This window comes from Biomphalaria glabrata, chromosome 14 (genome assembly GCF_947242115.1).
Source record: "Biomphalaria glabrata chromosome 14, xgBioGlab47.1, whole genome shotgun sequence".
NCBI lineage: Eukaryota > Metazoa > Mollusca > Gastropoda > Planorbidae > Biomphalaria > Biomphalaria glabrata.
The window spans coordinates 33,626,968-33,645,816 of NC_074724.1; the positions used below are offsets into that span (position 1 = coordinate 33,626,968).

Genomic DNA, 18,849 nt, shown 5'->3' on the forward strand with positions numbered 1-18,849 from the left:
ATCTCCTAAACATGTGTTTAAATATATAAAACCAAACAATTTACATTTTAATATACGGTTTTTAAAATAAAATTATAGACTTTGAAATTAAATGACATTTTCTGAATGGTGCTAAAAATATGGTGGGTATTCAATTTCTATTTAAACATTGAATATCAAATATTTATCAATTAGTTTTGTTATATGCCAGTTCTGCTTAATCCCTACAGTAAATATGTATCATCCTATATCAAGCAATTATGATTTAGGCATTTTCCAACTAAAAATTCTGTTCCACAACAATCTCAAATTAAAATTCATCATCAAAAGATTCAACAAGTGGAGACAAATGCCCCCAGCACATTTCAACATTTGTAAGTCCCCATCAAGACATTCTACAAACAGAGACATCTGCCACAGCACATTTAAAAAAATTAAGAAAAGCTGTGACATCTGCTCTAGCACATTCCCACAGCTATGACATCTGCCCCAAACTGGGCGCCACATTTTAAAAAAAAAATCCTTATAAAAGACATTCATCGATTCATAGCATCTATCTCAGCATGCTCACACACTACAATGTCCACAGAAAGACATTGGTCAAGCCTGTTACACTGAATTTCATACTTGGTCTACTTTCAAATACTATCACCAGGACTGTACCCAACAACAGGCAGAAATAATCACCTCACCATGGACTTAAGTGATACGATTTTCTCAAAATAACTAAACATACATGTATATTAGATATTGGTGAATTCAAACAAGTTTAAAATGAATACAAATTAGATTTTTCAAATAAATCATTGACATTAAATACAAAGTGACAGCAAAAAACAAAACAATCTTGGTACAAAAGTAGAAGATACAAGTTTCAATATAGAAGCAATTTTGCTGAATTCGGGTAATGCCTAATTGCCATTATGTATGTTAAACTTTGTTAAATAATAGTCATCAATTTAAAATATTTTCTCTGGATCTTCTTCAATTAGTAAATTGCAAATACATCTACTACAAATCCAATTTGGTCACTTTCTGATCTTACGATTTCATTTATAGCGAAATATTATTTAATCTTAAAACAAAAGTTTTACAAATAATTTTTTTTAGACCAGCACTTAGAGTACAAACTATTTAAGTTATAAACTAGACATCTTTAAAGGCAATCCTTTAAAAAAAAATATTATAAACCAAACTATAAGATCTGAGATGCAATAAAAGATCTCTGCTTCAACAACCATTTCTAGCCAGATTTTATAGACCTTTAATTCAAACAAACAACTTCGAGAATGGTTATTGAATTAAACATTTCACCACAGCCAAAATTTAAATAGATTTCTAAAAGGAAGAAAAAAACAACAAAAATAAATTAAAAAGCAAAAAGAAAGTAAGTATATTTAAAGGAAACAATTAATTGTGCAACATTTGTGGAAAACATTTTTCTCTCATTGTTGATAAAGAAACTATGCCAAACTATGTTGACCATATAAAGAAAGATCTTTACAAAATTATGCCAGAACTTTTCAAATAGCAATTTTAAAAAGAGGGGAAATATAAATTGTGTTGCTGTGTAAAAAGTACTAAAAATTTCATCATTCACTAAGGTGAAGGTCAATACAACTATAATCTGCATACAAAACTGTTCGATAAAAACATGTACTGAGCTAAGGAAATAAAAGACTAACCAAAAAATATCACACACACACACACTAACCCTGGTCTGTACGCAGAGCGTCTGCTATCTGCTTTTGTTGAGTAGTGTGAGATTAGGGCTTCAGCAGAGCTGATACCACCGCCTTAGCGTTCAGGTTGCGCAGGTCTGTGTACGTCTGCCCAGTGCCAACGAAGACAATGGGCTGTCCTGTGGTGTAAGTCATTGATATAGCTGCCCCAACCTTGAAAAAGAATCAATCAAACTTGTAAGTGATTAGGTCTTTTAAACTTATCAACAATGAGAAAATAAGCAATTAAAAGTTTAATTTTTAACAAAGCAAATGGTCGCTGAGTGGTAAAGCACTCGTCTTCCAAACTGAGGGGCCTCAATTTCAAATTTGGAATTTTTTATATTTGGGACCTTTAAGATGCCCCTGAGTTAACCATCTTTAATGAATACCTGACATGTTTGTGCAAAAAGACAAAAATATGTGCTGAAATAAATTATCTATAAAACCTTGATATAAAAAAATATGATGTAGGGTCAAGGTTCGATGAGCAGAGTTGTGTTTACTGAGCGCCTAAAAGCAGCACGAAAACCTTCTCCCAGATACCCCTCCCCCCCAATGGTCCACAAACGAGATTGGACCATAGTGCTCTGAGCATGCTATAAGTTTGCCTGAATGATTTTTTTTTCACTAAGTACTTTTTTTTAACAGCTCAGTATTTCAGTCTAGTAGTACAAACAAGTTGTCCACTGATGATTTGCTTTGATTTAGCAATCATTCTCATTTCTTTGTCTGTAAGGCATTTTGATTCTGAAGATTAAGGATGAGTGCAGTATTTCACGTGATTACACAGACCGAGTTGCAACCTGCTTATTTTCCCACATCTGATGCAGACAAAGTTGTTGTTTGTCTATCTACTGCCTGAGTAAATCAATGACTGTTTTCTTTTGTCATTCATGCTTTCATTGTCTGTCTATAAAAATATCCTGCATTGTTTTAAAAACTAATTAGTTTAATGTCTTTACACTTATGAACGGTCATACCTTGTCATCTATTGTGTCAAACTTGGTCAAAATGATGCCGTCAATCAAACGAGGAGTGGCAGACTGGGAATGGTCAGCTAAGGCCTGGTTGAACTTGACAAGCTGGTCAACAGCCTCATTACCCACGAGGGCTTCTCCAACAAAAAGGACCAGATCTGGCTGGTTTACCTTCACCAACTAGACAAATAAAAGGACAAATAGAAACTGATAAAATACCAACTAGGTATTACATAGAGTAGAATATTTGGTTTTCAAATATTTCTGAAACACTTTGAGTAGTTTTTGGAAGTCAAAGACTTCTCTTTACATCCACAGTCAGCTAATGTAATTTAATAATAGCCTAACAGTTATGAAATGTCTAGCAGATATCAGAATCAAGTTTATTTGAGAGAAATCAACATTAACCCAAAAGTGCCTATTGCAGCAGGATGCATTTCCTACGTTTTTAGCCTAATTTTTTAGGAGGAGAAGGACGTTACAAGAAGATTTTTTTTTTATTTTCATGTAAGAAGAGCTCATGAAGTGACATTCACAATGAATATTGCAGTCTAGAAGGCCTACATGATGAATTGAATATTTTTTAAGCTTCTTGATATTCTAAAGGTATTGAAAGTACATATTTTTTTTAAAGATGTTTATTTGTTAGTTTGTATTATATATATATATTTTAACTTTTGCCACAGTAACATTCTTTGCAGAGATGTTAGTAGGATTGAAGCAGAGGTCTTCACGTTAGACCAATTAACCAGTAATGGGTTTGTGTGCTAGCAGCCTCACCCACAGAGCAGATTATTTAGAGTGAAAACCAGACAACCAAGAACTGTTTCTGATGACTACGTGCCAAATAACTATTGAAACCTATTTACACATGACTTTAGCTAGAGGGAGTTTAAACAAACAGCAAAAAAATGTTCATCACACGTCTAGGCAAGAACTAATCCTGCTATAACTACTAAACATGAATCACTCTTTGTTTTTTTTTTTACGTGCAAGTCCGTACATGACTACTGGATAAATGATTAAGTTAAAATTTTATAACAATAGATTCTCATATTTACTTTACTCAAAGCTCTCATCAATGGTTCATTGTCCTGCATTCGTCCAGCGGTGTCTACTAGCACTACATCAATGTGGTAGTCACGGGCTGGAATCAAAACAAATGTTTAATCTGGTCAGTGGATGCATGTAAGGAATATTTTCAAGAAGAAAACTAATAAAAACAAGGGACAAAATTGGAATGAAATAATGATTTTTAATATTGAAATGTGTATCTATCAATGTCCAACTGTCTAAGTGTAATGGTAATCATTGGACATTTTACCAAAAAATTTAATTTGAAGCTGTTTAAATATGTAGTAAGGTCTTATCATTAATTTTTTTTTTATTTCAAAATATTTTTAAAAACTTTTCACATTTTTTTTTTAAAAAGTAAAACTTGCTTTTCAAAAATTGTTTTTTAAAGCACAGTTTGAGCTGTTCAAACGTTAAAACTATTTTTTTTTTAAACATGTTCCAATGTAATAATCATAGCACTGTCATGCATTTAGGGGAAAAAAAGCACTTATAGTAAATGGGCAAACTGAAGTATTTCTGTAAAGCAAAACATCTCTACATTTTTTACAATATAATCTTCACCTGGTAAAATAAACTTTTTGCTACAAAGCTCTTGTTAAATACTTTTAGATACAATGAAACCTTCAAAACACATCAGACTCTGGAATTAATTGGTCCAATCTAGACCATGTTTTCTCAGACCAATCTCATTAGGGAGAATGTGTCTTTTTATGCATAAAAGATAGCTTGAAATGAGACTTTAGGCCAAGGATTATCTGATGCTATGATACTGTAAAGGAGTTGTATATTTTATATCATAGATGTTCTGAGGAGAAAATTTCTACCTGGTGAACATTTAAATATAAGTGATGATAAGTGATAATATTTTACTAAATAACTACCCGAGGCTATGGCTTCCATGGCTATTCCAGCTGAATCTTTTCCATAACCTCTCTCATAGAGTTGAACCATTTCACGGCCATGTTTATCTTTAGGGTGCAGGGCATTCAGTTTGCGGACGTGAGTGCGTAGTTGCTCCACAGCACCGGATCTAAATGTGTCGCAGGCAGCAATTAAAACACTGAGTCCATTCTCTATCAGCCAGAAACAAACCTGAAAATGAAAGAAATCTTTAATTGCAATGTGATCCAATTCCCTATATAACTTTTCAGTAGTGCTCAGTTTGTTACTAAACATTCAATAACTCTCCTTTCACAAACCAAACAGCTTCTAAACTTCAATAAACCAGTAGCTTTAAATCTAAACCGGTTCTGAAACAAACAGTAACATCTTAGTGATTAAAAGACAAATCCAGACATAATGATACTACATATTCTAATCAATGTATGGAAACACACCTTGGCTAAGTTGGTAGACTTTCCCACGCCGTTGACCCCACAGAAAGTGATGACATAGGGTCGCTTCTGCTGCTTAGCCTCCATGGCATCACGGAGTATATCCACACGTCTGCGTGGTGAGAGGATCTGAACACAGGACTCTTGGAGAGTATTTCTAACTGTACTGGCCACACCTGTTAATTGAATATTATGAAAAAACTGTCAAATTATAACTAACTTAATGTACCTTTATTTATAATATATATGAAACAGCTTTTAGATAAAAGTGCATTAGACTGTAATTTATAAGATTAGATAACAGTAAACACATGGATCCATATAATTATATTCTAATGACACAATATTAAGTGGATCAAAGCTTAATCCTTTTTAACACAACCCAAACAACATAAATTAATAAAAAAATTTAACGAATTTCAAATAACAGTGATAAGTACAATAGTGGAATAAAATATATATATACTTCGTCCATGGTGGTTCGATGATGACCACTTTGCCATTCAGGGGGCTGAGGGCTTTTGCACTGGGGTTTTATGCCTCCTCATGTGGCTGGTGAGACCTATGTGAGCCCGGAAAGTTCGGCCGCACACTCGGCAGGTTATTCTTTGAACTGACTACCAATCCCAATATCTGGCTTAGTCTTTCTTTTAAATATTTTCAAAAGACCTTACAAGAAACCATATTAACTCTTGACTCATTCTTTGAATGTTCAGTCAACCACTTGAATTTATTTATAGACCATTCAATGGTCATGTTGAACTTACATTTTTTTTTTCCCCTTTTTCCCCACTTTAACCTGCCTTCTTTAGCCAATTGTGCAGTCAAGTGTAAAAATTTTGATAAAAAGTGAGGTGAGTTAGTGAACAACTTAGTTACTTCGATTTTAAGAACATTCAAAATATCACAGTCAACTTAAGCACCAGGAGCAGTGGCTCAGCCGCAAAGCGCTTGGCTTCCGAATTGGTGTCCCAGGTTCGAATCTTTGGGCGCCAGCTCTAATGTGTACCTGACATTAGTTGGGGAAAGTAAAGGTGGTTGGTCGTTGTGCTGGTCACATGACACCCTCGGTAACCGTGGGCCACAAAAACAGATGCTCTTTACATCATTTTAAAAGAATATTGTGATCTCTTTATTTAAAAGGGGGCATGGTGGCTGAGTGGTAAAGTGCGATGGCTTCTGAACCTAGACCCCATGAGTCCACCCAACTCTATTGGGTACCCGACTTTACTTGGGAAAAGCAAAAGCGGTTGGTCTTTGTGCTGGCCACATGACACCCTGCTCATTTTCTGTTGGCCAAAGAAACAGATGAACTTTACATCATCTGCCCAATAGATCGCAAGGTCTGAAATGGGAACTTAACATTTACTTTTACAAGATTTAACAACTTTTCACTCACTTCCAAATGTTCCTAGAACTTTCCCCTCTAGTTTAGCAGCCACTGAATCACACAACTTTACAGCTATATCAGAGGCAACATTTTTTCCTGTAAAAAAAAAAAAAAAAAAGAATAACAATGGGCAAATTAAAACATTAAACCTAAACCTATAATTTTAAAATATACAACCACAAAAAAAAATATAGCAGAGTACCAGACAATGTATCAAGATCAAGTATTACCTATTAAGTGGTCTTTCATTTTTTCTAATGCAGGGGCAAGACTTTCGGCAGTCAAAGTCTTAGAGCCAACTAAGTTGCGGAACATGCTGAAGACACCTCCACTAGACTTTGACCTGTTATATTAAAAAAAAAAAAAGCTCATTATCTCCTCCTATTCAAGAATTTTTATGACTTAACTTATGTTTTAAAAGAGATATATTTAGATTCTAGGAATTATCTTAACATCATTGTAAACCTTGATGCAGCTTAATGAAAGACCTCTGCTTTGCCTGAACTGATCTACAAGAACGAGATATGACTTAAATTTACTAACTAAAATGTCCAGGCAAGTATTATAGTTCAAAATCTTTTGAACAGGTTTATAATCCCTGTAGTGATTCCAACAAACTTAGAAAAATGAAGTCTTTCATTTAAGACAACAGCGAAAAAAACAAAAATTTGGATTTTGGAAAGCATTTTCTTCTGTTGCTTAGGAAAGGAGGGGTGAAATAAAATCATAAATTAACCTAAGGTGTCATTAGAAATAATGAGGACTTTGATTAACAAGCTCTTATTGAACATGTAAGCAGAAATTCTTTTATATTTATCATTGATAAATTCCTACTGTCCTAGAATAGAAAAAAAACAGGTCATGATAATGAACTGATTCCAGTTTGAACAGAAGATCCAAATAAACAGAGAAAAAGAAAATTATTTCAATGTGAGCTACAGAAAACTTTCTATTTCTATTTGAACAACTTTTTTTTTGTTGAGATAAACAAAAAGTACAAAAACAATAACACACACAAAAAAACAACATAATGGAATATAATTAAGAGCATGTCTTACTTATTACTAGACTTTTGTTCAGCAACAACTTCTTCTGAGTCATCTGAATCATCCACTACTTCATCATCCTCATCTTCTTCAATGTCTTTCAGATCACCTTTCATTTGACCAACCTGTGCTTGCTGGAAACAAAACAAAAAAAAAGGTTCAACAATAAGAACAGTTTGGTGGCTGAGGAGTCAAAAGGCTAGGCTCCAACTGCTACCTCAATTAGCTGGACAACTTCAAAATGGAGCACAGAGCTGCCTTTATAGACTGACATAAATATTCATTTTCAATGAAATAAATGAGGTATTTTTTAGTCAAAATGTGCAAACTTAAATATGCCACATAAACTAGACTGATAAAGTATAAAAGACAATTTAAAAACTTGTACCTGAAAACAAACTTATATAAAGTGTTTAACATACATTACTGTAGACATCAGCATTTGGTTCAACTGATAGCTTTCAACAATTACTACAAATTTTTGTCTAACAGTTGTGAAAAAGTGGCACTGGATAAAGGTAAAGTTAAAAGGATATGATCCGCATAAAGGAAGTGTCCCGGATTGCAGATCCCATACGCAACAGAAGTAGAAAGTCCGGTGAAAGTGCAACAGCACCTGGTGATTACAGATGCCCAACCTGTGACCACAGCTGTGTAATAAGGATTGGCCTCTACAGTCACGCAAGAAGTTGCAAATGGAAAAGATTGTCTCTCAAGAAGTAAAATGCCACAGCAAAATGTAAATTAATATACTTCATCCTACATTATGAATGCTTGTATGTTTAACAAAAGCATATAGTTTATGCCTCAATATATATAGGTATCAATGACTATAAGATACAATGAAGACCAACACTAGAGCAAATTAAGATGTCTGCTATTTGTGAAAAATAAAAATATTACACCCCTTCACATTTATATCAAAATTACCAATAAAATAAGGAAATATATTGTTACATTAAACTATTATGTTCACCATAGTGCCTACTTCACACTTATCATGGTATATTAATTATCCTTAATAATGCTATAATGATAATTGAGAGTATGCAAATTTATTTATATATTAAATATAATATATCCGAAATGCATCAGTGCTTGTCTTGTCTATGTTTTAGCTTAAATATATTTAATTAATTAATAAATCATTTCCTCAGACCTATTTTATAATCTACTACACTATTAAATTTTAATAATTTATTTTATGAGTGTTAGAACATTAGAATATACACATCATTTTAATAAAAAAAAAAAAAAGACAACTTAATACTGCCAAAGACCAATTAACAAAAGGCTTTATAAAGATGGCTTCCCCTTCAATTATATGGCTTAAAATATTTCAAATTTGTTTTAAATGTTAAAAGTTATAAAAGCCAGGACCAGTGCTTTTTTTGTAAAAAAAAAAAAAGGTGCTGGTAATGAGTGATGAATTGCCTAACTTTTAACTACTAATATAGTAATAATAAACATTAAAATATGAGAAAATATGGGAAAAGTAATAATTTTTTCCCCACATTGAAAAAGGTGCCGCTACGCTATACCAGTGCAAAAAAAAACCCTGGCCAGGCTAATAACGGTCAAGTGACTAAAATGCTGGTCTCAGAAAATGTGGGTTTAAAGCGTTAATGGAGCTGTTACGATATATACAGGTTTTTACCTCATCTTTCGAAGGCATAAAGCCAACTGTATCTGTAGAAGAACTAAAATCCAAAGTGGCCATGTCTTTTGTAGAGCCAGAGTTATCCCACTTGGTTTCTTTCTTTCCTTTTGGTTTGGAGGGTTCTGGACTTTTACTGTTTGAAGGAAAACACATTTATCTATGAATGCATCCTTCAAATTTCTCTACGCTAATACAACTCATCTTTTTGCCTAGATGTTAATTCATCCTTCCATTTTTTCAGTACTAATTAACTCTTTTTTTTTATTAACTTATAATATAAAATATATAACACAGTTAAAGAACAAAACAGAATGAAAATGCATTAGGTACTTGACAGTTGTGGGTTTCTTTTTATTCTTATTCAACAACTTCTGAAGGTTTTTCATTCTCGTCTCTTCATCTAGGCCTCCGTTGCTATTTTGAGAAACTGACGATGAGGTCAAAACAGGTGAGCTTTGTGCCGCAATAGGTGGTTCGGGTGTTTCTGTAAAAAAAAAATAATTTAAAAAATATTATGGTTACAAGATTGTTTCTATAATTTCTAACACTGGGACACCTATAAAATTAAGGTTTTTCTAATTCTTCACTTAGATGGAAAGGCTTTAAAAAAAAAAAAGAGTCATAAAAAACACCATGGTTAATAGTGGGCTGTAAATAGTCGGCTCAAAACCGCTTATCAAAAGTTGCAATAACAGCATGAGTCATTACTTAGATTATGCTTACAAGTGTTGGTCCAATGAATAATGCATGCACATAACATAATGACCACACTAGGTACAATATTCTGAACAATTTGAAAATGGCAGTTAAAATATGGTGAAAATGAAGGACTGCTACAAGAGCTGGTACAAATAGTCACTAGGCTTTTCCATATTGAATGACACCCCAAAATGACAATTTTTGTTTATATATTTCAGGAGATTTGTATGGCAGACCTGCCTACCAAAAAAAATCCAAATGCGTAACGCTGATGGTCAAAATGCGTATTTTGGAACCAGAATGCGTAACACTTACGAGATCCACTACTTTGTCATATATATATATATATATACTATTAGATCTAAATGTCATGTTTAAATCTACAATCTAAATCTAGATCAATACGACAATAGAGATGATATCTAGACTAGATCTATGTCTATATAATGAATATAATCTACTCCAGACCTAGATCTGGGCTCGAGAGTGTTACCGATGCCGTGGATCCGCTACAAACGTAGGTCTACTCCAAACTTTCGTAAGCCTACCTTCATCCTTGATCTATTCTATACTAAGACTAAGAATCTAGTCTAGATCCAGACTAGATGGTAGTAGATGTTATCGATCTAGATCTAATCAATCTAAATCATACTACAACTAAATTGGATCTAGATTGTTGAGTAATGTAGAGAATCATGACTAACGTAATGACTAGCTAGATCTATTCCTGTATAACAAGCTTTCTAGATCTAGAATCCAGATCTAGACTAGATATCTACAATGTTACTCAATGTGTTTTGAATCGATAGCACTTCGATATTTTTTTCTATACAAATGAATACGGGAATCAGGGATTCAACGTAATTAATTTCTACTAATGAACTTACAACAAAAAAAGTCACGTTGGTGTATCAGCTAACTGACGGTACCAACCCGCCACTCCCTCACTCTCGCGTTCTTCATTTCTAGACTAAATCTAATTGCTTTTAAGAACCAATCAACATATAGATCTGGACACAATGTGTTCCCCCACCTTTTCTGTCCCCCCCCCCCCCCGGCCAACAAAACGGCTTAGCGTGACCTCCGTGACCGCTCGTAAGCTAGTCAAGAGAGGGGGAAAAAAAGGATACGAAAAGCGTAACGCGACGGGTTCAATGCGTATTTGCGTACTGACGGTCATTTTTGGGAGATTTTGCGTAACGAATACGCATTTTGCGTAACGGTAGGCAGGTCTGGTATGGGTTTTTTAAAGATTTTAATAATTTCAGGATATTTTCAGGGCTTTTTTTTAATAGTTTGCAATTTCAGGAGATTTCCAGGAGCACCTGGTAAATCAACAGGAGGCTACGGGAAATCTGTTAAAACTTATAAAATTGTTTAATTTAATAATTTATACACCTAGAATTAGCGCAGATGATATGAAAGTGCGGGGCCCACTGCGGTCGCATAGATAGCATTGGCCTAAGGCCGCCCTGCAAAATAGCGGCGTATGCTACGCCGTGGGTCGACTAGTTTAAAATATTGTACTTAGTGCATATGTGTGTATTTGATCTAAACATTTTGTGTTAGCCTCAACCTTGAGAAAAATTAGCTAATTTTTCTGAGGAAAAATAAATATGTATTTTGTATACATTATAAATATGTCTGAAGTTGTCATCAAAGGAAGAGCAAAAGTTGTTTGATATAAAAACATCCGTTGCTTACCTTTGGGCATCTTATTCTCTTTGCCTTTATTCACTTTTTTCTCTTCTTTTCCATCTTTTCTCTCAATCATGGAGGAAACTGTTTTCTTAGACTTCTGAGACTCATCAAAAGTTCTCATTTTCCTATCGATCATGAGACAACAAAAGAAAGAAATGTATTTCAGATCAATTAGTCAAGAGATCTATCAGTCTAAATCATAAGAGCATTGGTCTATCAAGCTAATGGTCCTGGTCAGATACTGTAGCAAAGGATTCGAGGACAAACTGGCTTTTTATTAATATATTTTAATTATTTTGAGGGAAGCAAAGCTAATTGGTTGTAATGCATGACAACTGGTTAGGATGAAGTATTGATAGTAAGCTTTAAAATACACATTTCTAGCTGCTTCAATTTTGAAACCTTCGTGTAGTATTAGTAAGTAAAGTATCTTTGACACCTAAAGGTGTGTGTGCTGTAGGGGGGGGTAGAGAAAGTAATGTTTACCTACATCTGACAATGGGGCATTGTGGCCAAGTGGTAAGCTCTAGACTTCCAAACCAAGAGGTCTTGGGTGCAGACCGGGGATTTTTTATTTTGGAATTTTAAGGGCATGCCCCGGGAACCCTACATTGGTTGGGGAAAGTAAAGGGTTTTGGTAGTTGGCCATAGAAACAGATGACCTTTACATCGTCTGCCCTACAGATCACAAGGTATATAAGGGACATTTTTTTTTGACATCTGACACTAACAAGGGTGTTACCTGCTACTTTGTCTAACATTAACAAGGATGTAGAAGTTCCACTGTTTATGTCTTATCACTAACAAAGTGTTGCAGTCACCCTGTTACTTTGTCTAACATTAACCCAAGGCTTTAACATAGGTAGCCCCTACTTTACACAACCAGTGTAAGTTATTGAGAGAAAATGAAATCCTTTATAAAAATCAACGTCTAAGCTCAAGAATCTCCAATTACTTTACTACTCCACCACCCCATCCGATAGAGTTTAGTCAAGAAATGTTTCTTATATTTATAAACAATTTCTTGCGAAAGTAGGTTCTTGAGAATGTCACTTAACATGTTACTGAGTAGGTAAACAATCCAATGGGAGGTGCTGTTAACTCACTTTTTGGCAGCTTGATCTCTCTTTGATTCATCTTCTGTTTCTTTCAGCAACCCATTGAACAGTTCTGTAAATTCCGCGAAGCTCTTGTCACCATAGAAACGACTGAGCAAAACATTCTTGTACTTCTCCCTGAACTTGAGCTGAATGTCAGTCAGGAACTTATCAACATAAGACAGCTGCAGGATGTTTTGATAAGCCACCTGCATGGGAAAGAAAAACATATATATGTCTGTGTTACATCTTGGGATCTTGAAGGTGATTAATATGTATCAGGATGTTCTAGATGAGGTGTCAATGTCTCAAGATGTCTCAAGGTGTGCCAGGGATTCTGTAGATATTATCTCTAGATCTAAATATCTTTAGAGATTCAAATAACGAGGATGCTTTCAATTCAAATACAGAACTTTAATTCAAAAACTAGGAATCACTTATTATACAGAACTCTGAGAATATACAAAATAAAACTGTATCAAATGAATACTTTCTTTCAAAGCTCGTTAACAAACAGATTCAGATTAATACTAGATCTGATTTCTTAACTGAAGAAATAAATATATGACTAGACTGTACAAGTTTCATGGATGTTTCTATACACCAGGGCATGGGTTTTTCAATACCCCAGCATTTGGGGTTTTCCCTCAGCTGGGCTAAATTATTCTAAGTTTATTACCCTAGATTAGGTTTATTTAAACTGATGTGACAGTATGTATGGGTCATGAGTTCAAATCTCTGTGAAGCCTGGGATTTTGAATTTCTGGATTTTTTGGGCGCCCCTATGTCTAACCAACTCTAATGGGTACCTGACTTGAATTGAGGTACCAAGTAAAGGGGGTTGGTCGTTGTGCTGGACACATGACACCATGCTCTTTAACAGTTGGCAAAAGAAACAGATGACCTAAACATCCTCTGCCCCATAGATTGCAAGGTCTGAAAGGGAAAACTTTACTTTTTAACTTTACAAGGACTATTTAAGAATTAAAACAAATAAATAGTTTGGTAGTTGGCCAAACATTAAGGAAAAACATGGTCAAACATTTATAACAAGAGGGGCTGAGTTTTAAAAAAAAAGTTAATATCTCAGTGATCACACAAATGTATGTATTAAAGAGTGAGAAACTAGAATATTACAAATGCAGAATTCTAATTCATTTTTCTCAACTACAGTGTACATTTTGTAAACATAGTAACAAAAAAAAAAAACTACACTTTATTTATCACTGAATGTCTAAAGTAACAACATTCTCTCAAAATGTCAGCTACTTACCACAAATATCAGCTCAAACTCATTGTCGAGTTTATATTTTAAGGTCAAAGATTCATGAGAATAGGTATTATTGCCAGTTCTTTCCTACAGAAAACAAGCAAAAAATAGAAAAACATTAGAATATATTTTGTAATTTGAGACATGTATGTCTACCCCCAAGACCAAGAATGAGGATCACTCAGGTTTGGGCCCCTAAGAGGAACATTAACCATTATAACTTTGGCAATCATACTGAGCACAAAAAAAAAAATTAAAATAAATTATTACTGAATAACATTGGCCATTGCTAGCCAACTAGATTATTCTTATTTAAATTATATTTCTATATAGACTAATATACATTTATAAATTGGAACCAGTAATTTAAGTTTCATAATTATGTCCTATTAGTAAAAAAAGTATTAGATGCTTGAGACCAATAGATTCATCTTTATATAAAATAAATCCAGCAAGATCTACAGTCGGATATGATACGTTTTCCTTTTGACTGAACCCCCTATAATACAAGATTTATTAGTGTACTGTAGTGTTACGTGTATATAGTCAATATTATTATAGATCAGAGATAGAGATAGCTAGAGTGCTAGAACCTAGACTCACTCAGACTGCTACTGCTAGTCTAGACTCTAGAGCAGTGGTTCCCAAACTTTTTTGTCTCGTAGACCCCTTGCCATGGTTTCTGATTTTCCGTAGACCCCCTGCTTAACTTGTGTTGCAACATTGCAAATCAATCAACATTTTTTTAAAACTAATGTCTAACTGTATTCAGTCTAAGAGTGAAAAGGCAATTTAAAGCTACATTTGAAGTTATACAGATTGATAAAATTTAAATTTAAACCAATTAAAATAACAAAATAAATATTTCTAGACTCAAACACACTGGAAATGTTGGGGGGGTTTTTGTAGGCTCACCATCCGGATATTATGTTTCATATAGGAATTTGTTGTTCTATGAAACATTAAATATTAATTCAGTAATTTGCTTTAGGGATTCTTGTAAACGTTTTCATAAATAGCAGTATCTCTTGTATTTCTGGATCTTTCATGTGTGGCTCTAATTGGGTCCGCAGAACTGTTTTACACTAACAGGAGAAGGGGCGAAGATGAGTAACTGGCGCCAAAAGCAGTAAGCTTTGGAAAGGCTGGCGCTTTCTACCCACCTAGCAGAAGGAGAACTGAATTCAAACCTCTGCTGCCTTGCAGCTATACTCAAACATGGGAAAGGTTTTGTGAGTCAACCCCAAGAAAAATAAGGAGCCAGCAACCCTTAGGCAGTTTGCAGCAAACAGCTCTACATCTGTCAGAGCCTGCTAGACCGTTGATCCCAAACTGTATATATGTCATTTGCAAAGCATTACACAAGAAGCTTTTAATGTTATAATTTATACCACCGATGTTCCCATGAACTGTATTGTTGCTTTAAAAAATTCATAATATCAGATGTAGGTTTGTGTGCAATACAAGTTTTTAAAACTACTTCAAGGGCAGGTAACATCAATGTTTTACCTTCAGTGTTTTCCGAGATATTGTAAGACGCTCACAAACGCATCATCTTCTCTATATGATGTCGAAGAGAGATTTTGTGGGTGTATTCTGAACTTTATCTTTATTTTTCATTTGAATAGCAGTATAAATATTTAAAGAATTAAAGGTACATTTACATATTAGTGTAGGAAATAATTGCATCAATGGGAGTGAAAATTAAAGTCACAAATGAAATGAAATTCATTATCGTAGACCCCCATGGACATCTCATAGACCCCCAATTTATTTTTTCACTTTCGTAGACCCCTTGGAAGTCTTCGTAGACACCTGGGGGTCTATATAGACCACTTTGGGAATCACTGCTCTAGAGTCTAAGTCACTCTCTAAGTCTAAGTCTTTTGGACTAAGTCTAGACATTTAAAAGTAATTATAAGATATAGATCTAGATATATTATATGATAATCTAAATTAAATCTAGAGTCTAGACCACAGTAGAGGTAAGAACTAGAAGTGACTAGGCTAGAGACAGAGACACTGAGTGACAGTGTACAAGTTAAGTACAATTATTATTAAAATAATTAAATAAATGAAATAAGTTTAAATAACAGATTAAACAGTTTAATGAGTTTAAGTTTAAAAATTTATATTTATGTTCACGATTACCTGGAGAATTACTGACTTGATCAGGGCATTTACGGAAGGTGTGAATAGTTGAGAAGTTCCCTGGAAACACCATAAAACTATTCCACCTTTACTAAATATTGTGAAAAAGTCTAACATATTGTCTTCGTGTGAATGTTTTGTGTTTAGTTAAATCCTTGTTGGCTAACTCAGAACGGTAAATAAAGTTCTCAAGTGAGTAAATACAAAACTTTAACCCGAATATTTCAATGAAACGTAAGAAACATAAGAAATGCTTATCTAAATTTTGTCTATAATTCTAGATCTTTAATGTAGATCTAAATCTAGAATAATCTAGATCTATATTTTTATGAGAACAAACTTTAAAGAACAATTACAGTTCAAATTTTAAAAAATAAAAACAGTGACATATTTTAAGACAATGTATGTTTTGTTGCATAAAAATAAAGATAGAAATTTTAGTTGCAATCCAATCATATTTTTATGATGGTCAGTGCGAATCAGTATGACTTGAGCTTGGGGGATTCTTTAAATGGTAGAATTCCCTATGTCCAGTTCACATAAACTAAACATTAGCAAAACAATTATTCAACATGCAGGAAGCTTAATTCACAGTTTTCCCATAATTAAGCCGATATGACTGATCTACCAAATAGCAACGCAGACAAGCTTCAGGCATTCACCAACAAATGCTTACGACTTGCGACCAGTATCGGCTTTATGGGGTGGCAACCGCACAGCGCCTAAGCTTGGCCTCGCGCCTGAGGGGATTTTCGCGATCGGAGATTCCCTTGTCACCGTCAGGCTCGTAAACCAGACCAGTTGAAAGAATTTGTTGCTCAATATTCTGGAAGCCTTTCCTGGAATCTATATGATGCCAACTACCATATAAGTGTTTCGATACTCCATTTAGTTTCGGTAAAGACAGCATCTTAATGCTTGTCGATTCTGAGGGGCTATCAAAATCGTTTATTTCGTAAATAAAGAGTCATACAGTATGCCTTCTGTAAATTTAATACAGTAAATATGTTGTACCTTATTAAGCCATAGAAGAAAAAAAAAAGGACCAGGGTTTTTAAGAATGATTATTTGTAGTAAATTTTTACATAGTTATTATTTGTAATTTGGAATGCCTTTGTAGCATTTTTGCTTTTTGGGCAAAACAAAATGGTATATTGCTCCTTGTTTGGTAATATGACCTAGCTCGTATGTTACCAATTTATGTGCTATACAGTTATTTTGGCCAATCAGCATCCACAAAGTTTGACCATGACGTATTCATTTTTTTCCCTCAATAAGTTATTATGCATATACGGGGGGGGGGGGGGCAGTTTGCAGGGTGGAACCCGGGATCATCGAGACGCCCGAACAAGTCAAGCGCGCATACCGCACGGCCAGCCAGCCAGCCATTTTTATGTCATGTGTGTCAGTGTGGTTATCTCTCTACTCTGAGAATGTCCAATGGTAGCGCAATGGATGACTTTATGCTAGAACAAAATAGACAAGAAAAACTGCAATGGCGCACAGTCTTAGCAAGAATTCTAGCGATAGTTCAGAACCTTGCCAATGAATAAACAGCGCATTTCGTGGAGGAACAGAGAAACTTTATGCGCCAAACAGCGGTCAGTTTTTAAGGCTTGGTTGAGATGCTTGACAAATTCGACCCAACCATGCAAAACATTATCGACGAATTAAGAACGCAGAGTTTCACTACCAGAACCTCGGGCCATTTTAATGTCAAACACTAGTGTCGCGGGCCACATGATGGAAAAGATACAAAAACTTGATGAAATTGATCTTAAACTATTTTATTTTAAACCCGAGGATCTAGTACTTACATTGAATTATTGGGATATTTGAATTTTCTCTTTACACTTCAAAAAATGGCGTAAGTTCTGTTTATATTTTGTTGTTCTTGTTATTTAAAAACAGCCAGACTTTCTTTATAAAAACAAACATGTTGGCTAGCAATGGTATCATGTTCTACAAAAAAGTAAAGATCCGTTCACTTTTCATAGTAGTTTCTAATCATTCTATAGTCCTATTTCATGAACGCACAAATGTTAAATGCCTTGGTAGTAATCCATTTAAAAAAAGTGAAGGCCCTAACGTAGCTAAAGATACATTTTGAAAATTTTTTTTTTTGGGGGGGGGGGGGGGGGGTATTTTTAGTGCCGACATTTCGGTGTGCCGATGGAAGCACGTCGCGGGTCGGATCTGGTCCGCGGACCGTATTTTAGGCATCAATGGTCTCGGCACAAAGTGTAGAAAATCTCCCATCCATTAAAAAAAGGCTGGAAAATGTATGTTTATCTAAGTTAGGGCCCTCACTGTTTCTCTGATGTATTGGTACTATGACATTGACCCTGAACATTTGTGCTTTTATGAAATGGGATTGTAGAATGTAGAATCTACCAGGAAAAGTGAATTGATCTTTTCTTTTTTGTGGAACATATTTTTTATAATGAAAGTGTGGCTTAAAAAAAACAAACAACATCAGCATATATAACGGCATTATGAAACAAATATTCCGGTTTTCTTGGTTTGAGCTGCGAATAAAAGATTGTTAAACTACGTCTAGAGATTGAAGGATTTATGAGAATATTTACCAAAAGAGACAAGAAAATGATTCCCCGGTAAAGCTAGTTACAAAGTTACAAAATATTTTAAGTAGAGAAATAAAGCCATTTTCCAACGCGTAAAAAGATAAACTTAAAAGTCTCATTAATTGTTTCAGGTCAATTTCATTTCGTTTTTTTGTGCCT

At 34.4% G+C, this 18,849-nt stretch overlaps 1 protein-coding gene across 1 annotated transcript; it reads right to left on the bottom strand.

Moving 5' to 3' along the window:
- Positions 1–493: 493 nt before the first annotated feature.
- On the bottom strand, positions 494–16,314 carry LOC106051012 (signal recognition particle receptor subunit alpha homolog). The gene is made up of 14 exons (XM_056009870.1): positions 16,106–16,314; positions 13,958–14,041; positions 12,694–12,893; positions 11,591–11,712; positions 9,518–9,671; positions 9,185–9,320; positions 7,540–7,661; positions 6,712–6,824; positions 6,491–6,577; positions 5,095–5,267; positions 4,639–4,849; positions 3,742–3,827; positions 2,684–2,860; positions 494–1,874 (listed from the first exon to the last, which is right to left on the bottom strand). The coding sequence occupies exons 1-14, from the start codon at positions 16,220–16,222 to the stop codon at positions 1,746–1,748; spliced, it is 1,911 nt and encodes a 636-aa protein (XP_055865845.1). The 5' UTR covers positions 16,223–16,314; the 3' UTR covers positions 494–1,745.
- Positions 16,315–18,849: the final 2,535 nt, after the last annotated feature.

Coding starts and splice junctions, on each gene's coding strand:
- LOC106051012 (XM_056009870.1), bottom strand. CDS start 16,222: ATGTTAGACTTTTTCACAATATTTAGTAAAGGTGGAATAGTTTTATGG. Junction 5,268..6,490: donor AGTTCTAGGAACATTTGGAA/GTGAGTGAAAAG, acceptor TTCAATTAACAG/GTGTGGCCAGTACAGTTAGA. Junction 2,861..3,741: donor TGATGAGAGCTTTGAGTAAA/GTAAATATGAGA, acceptor TTATTTGTCTAG/TTGGTGAAGGTAAACCAGCC.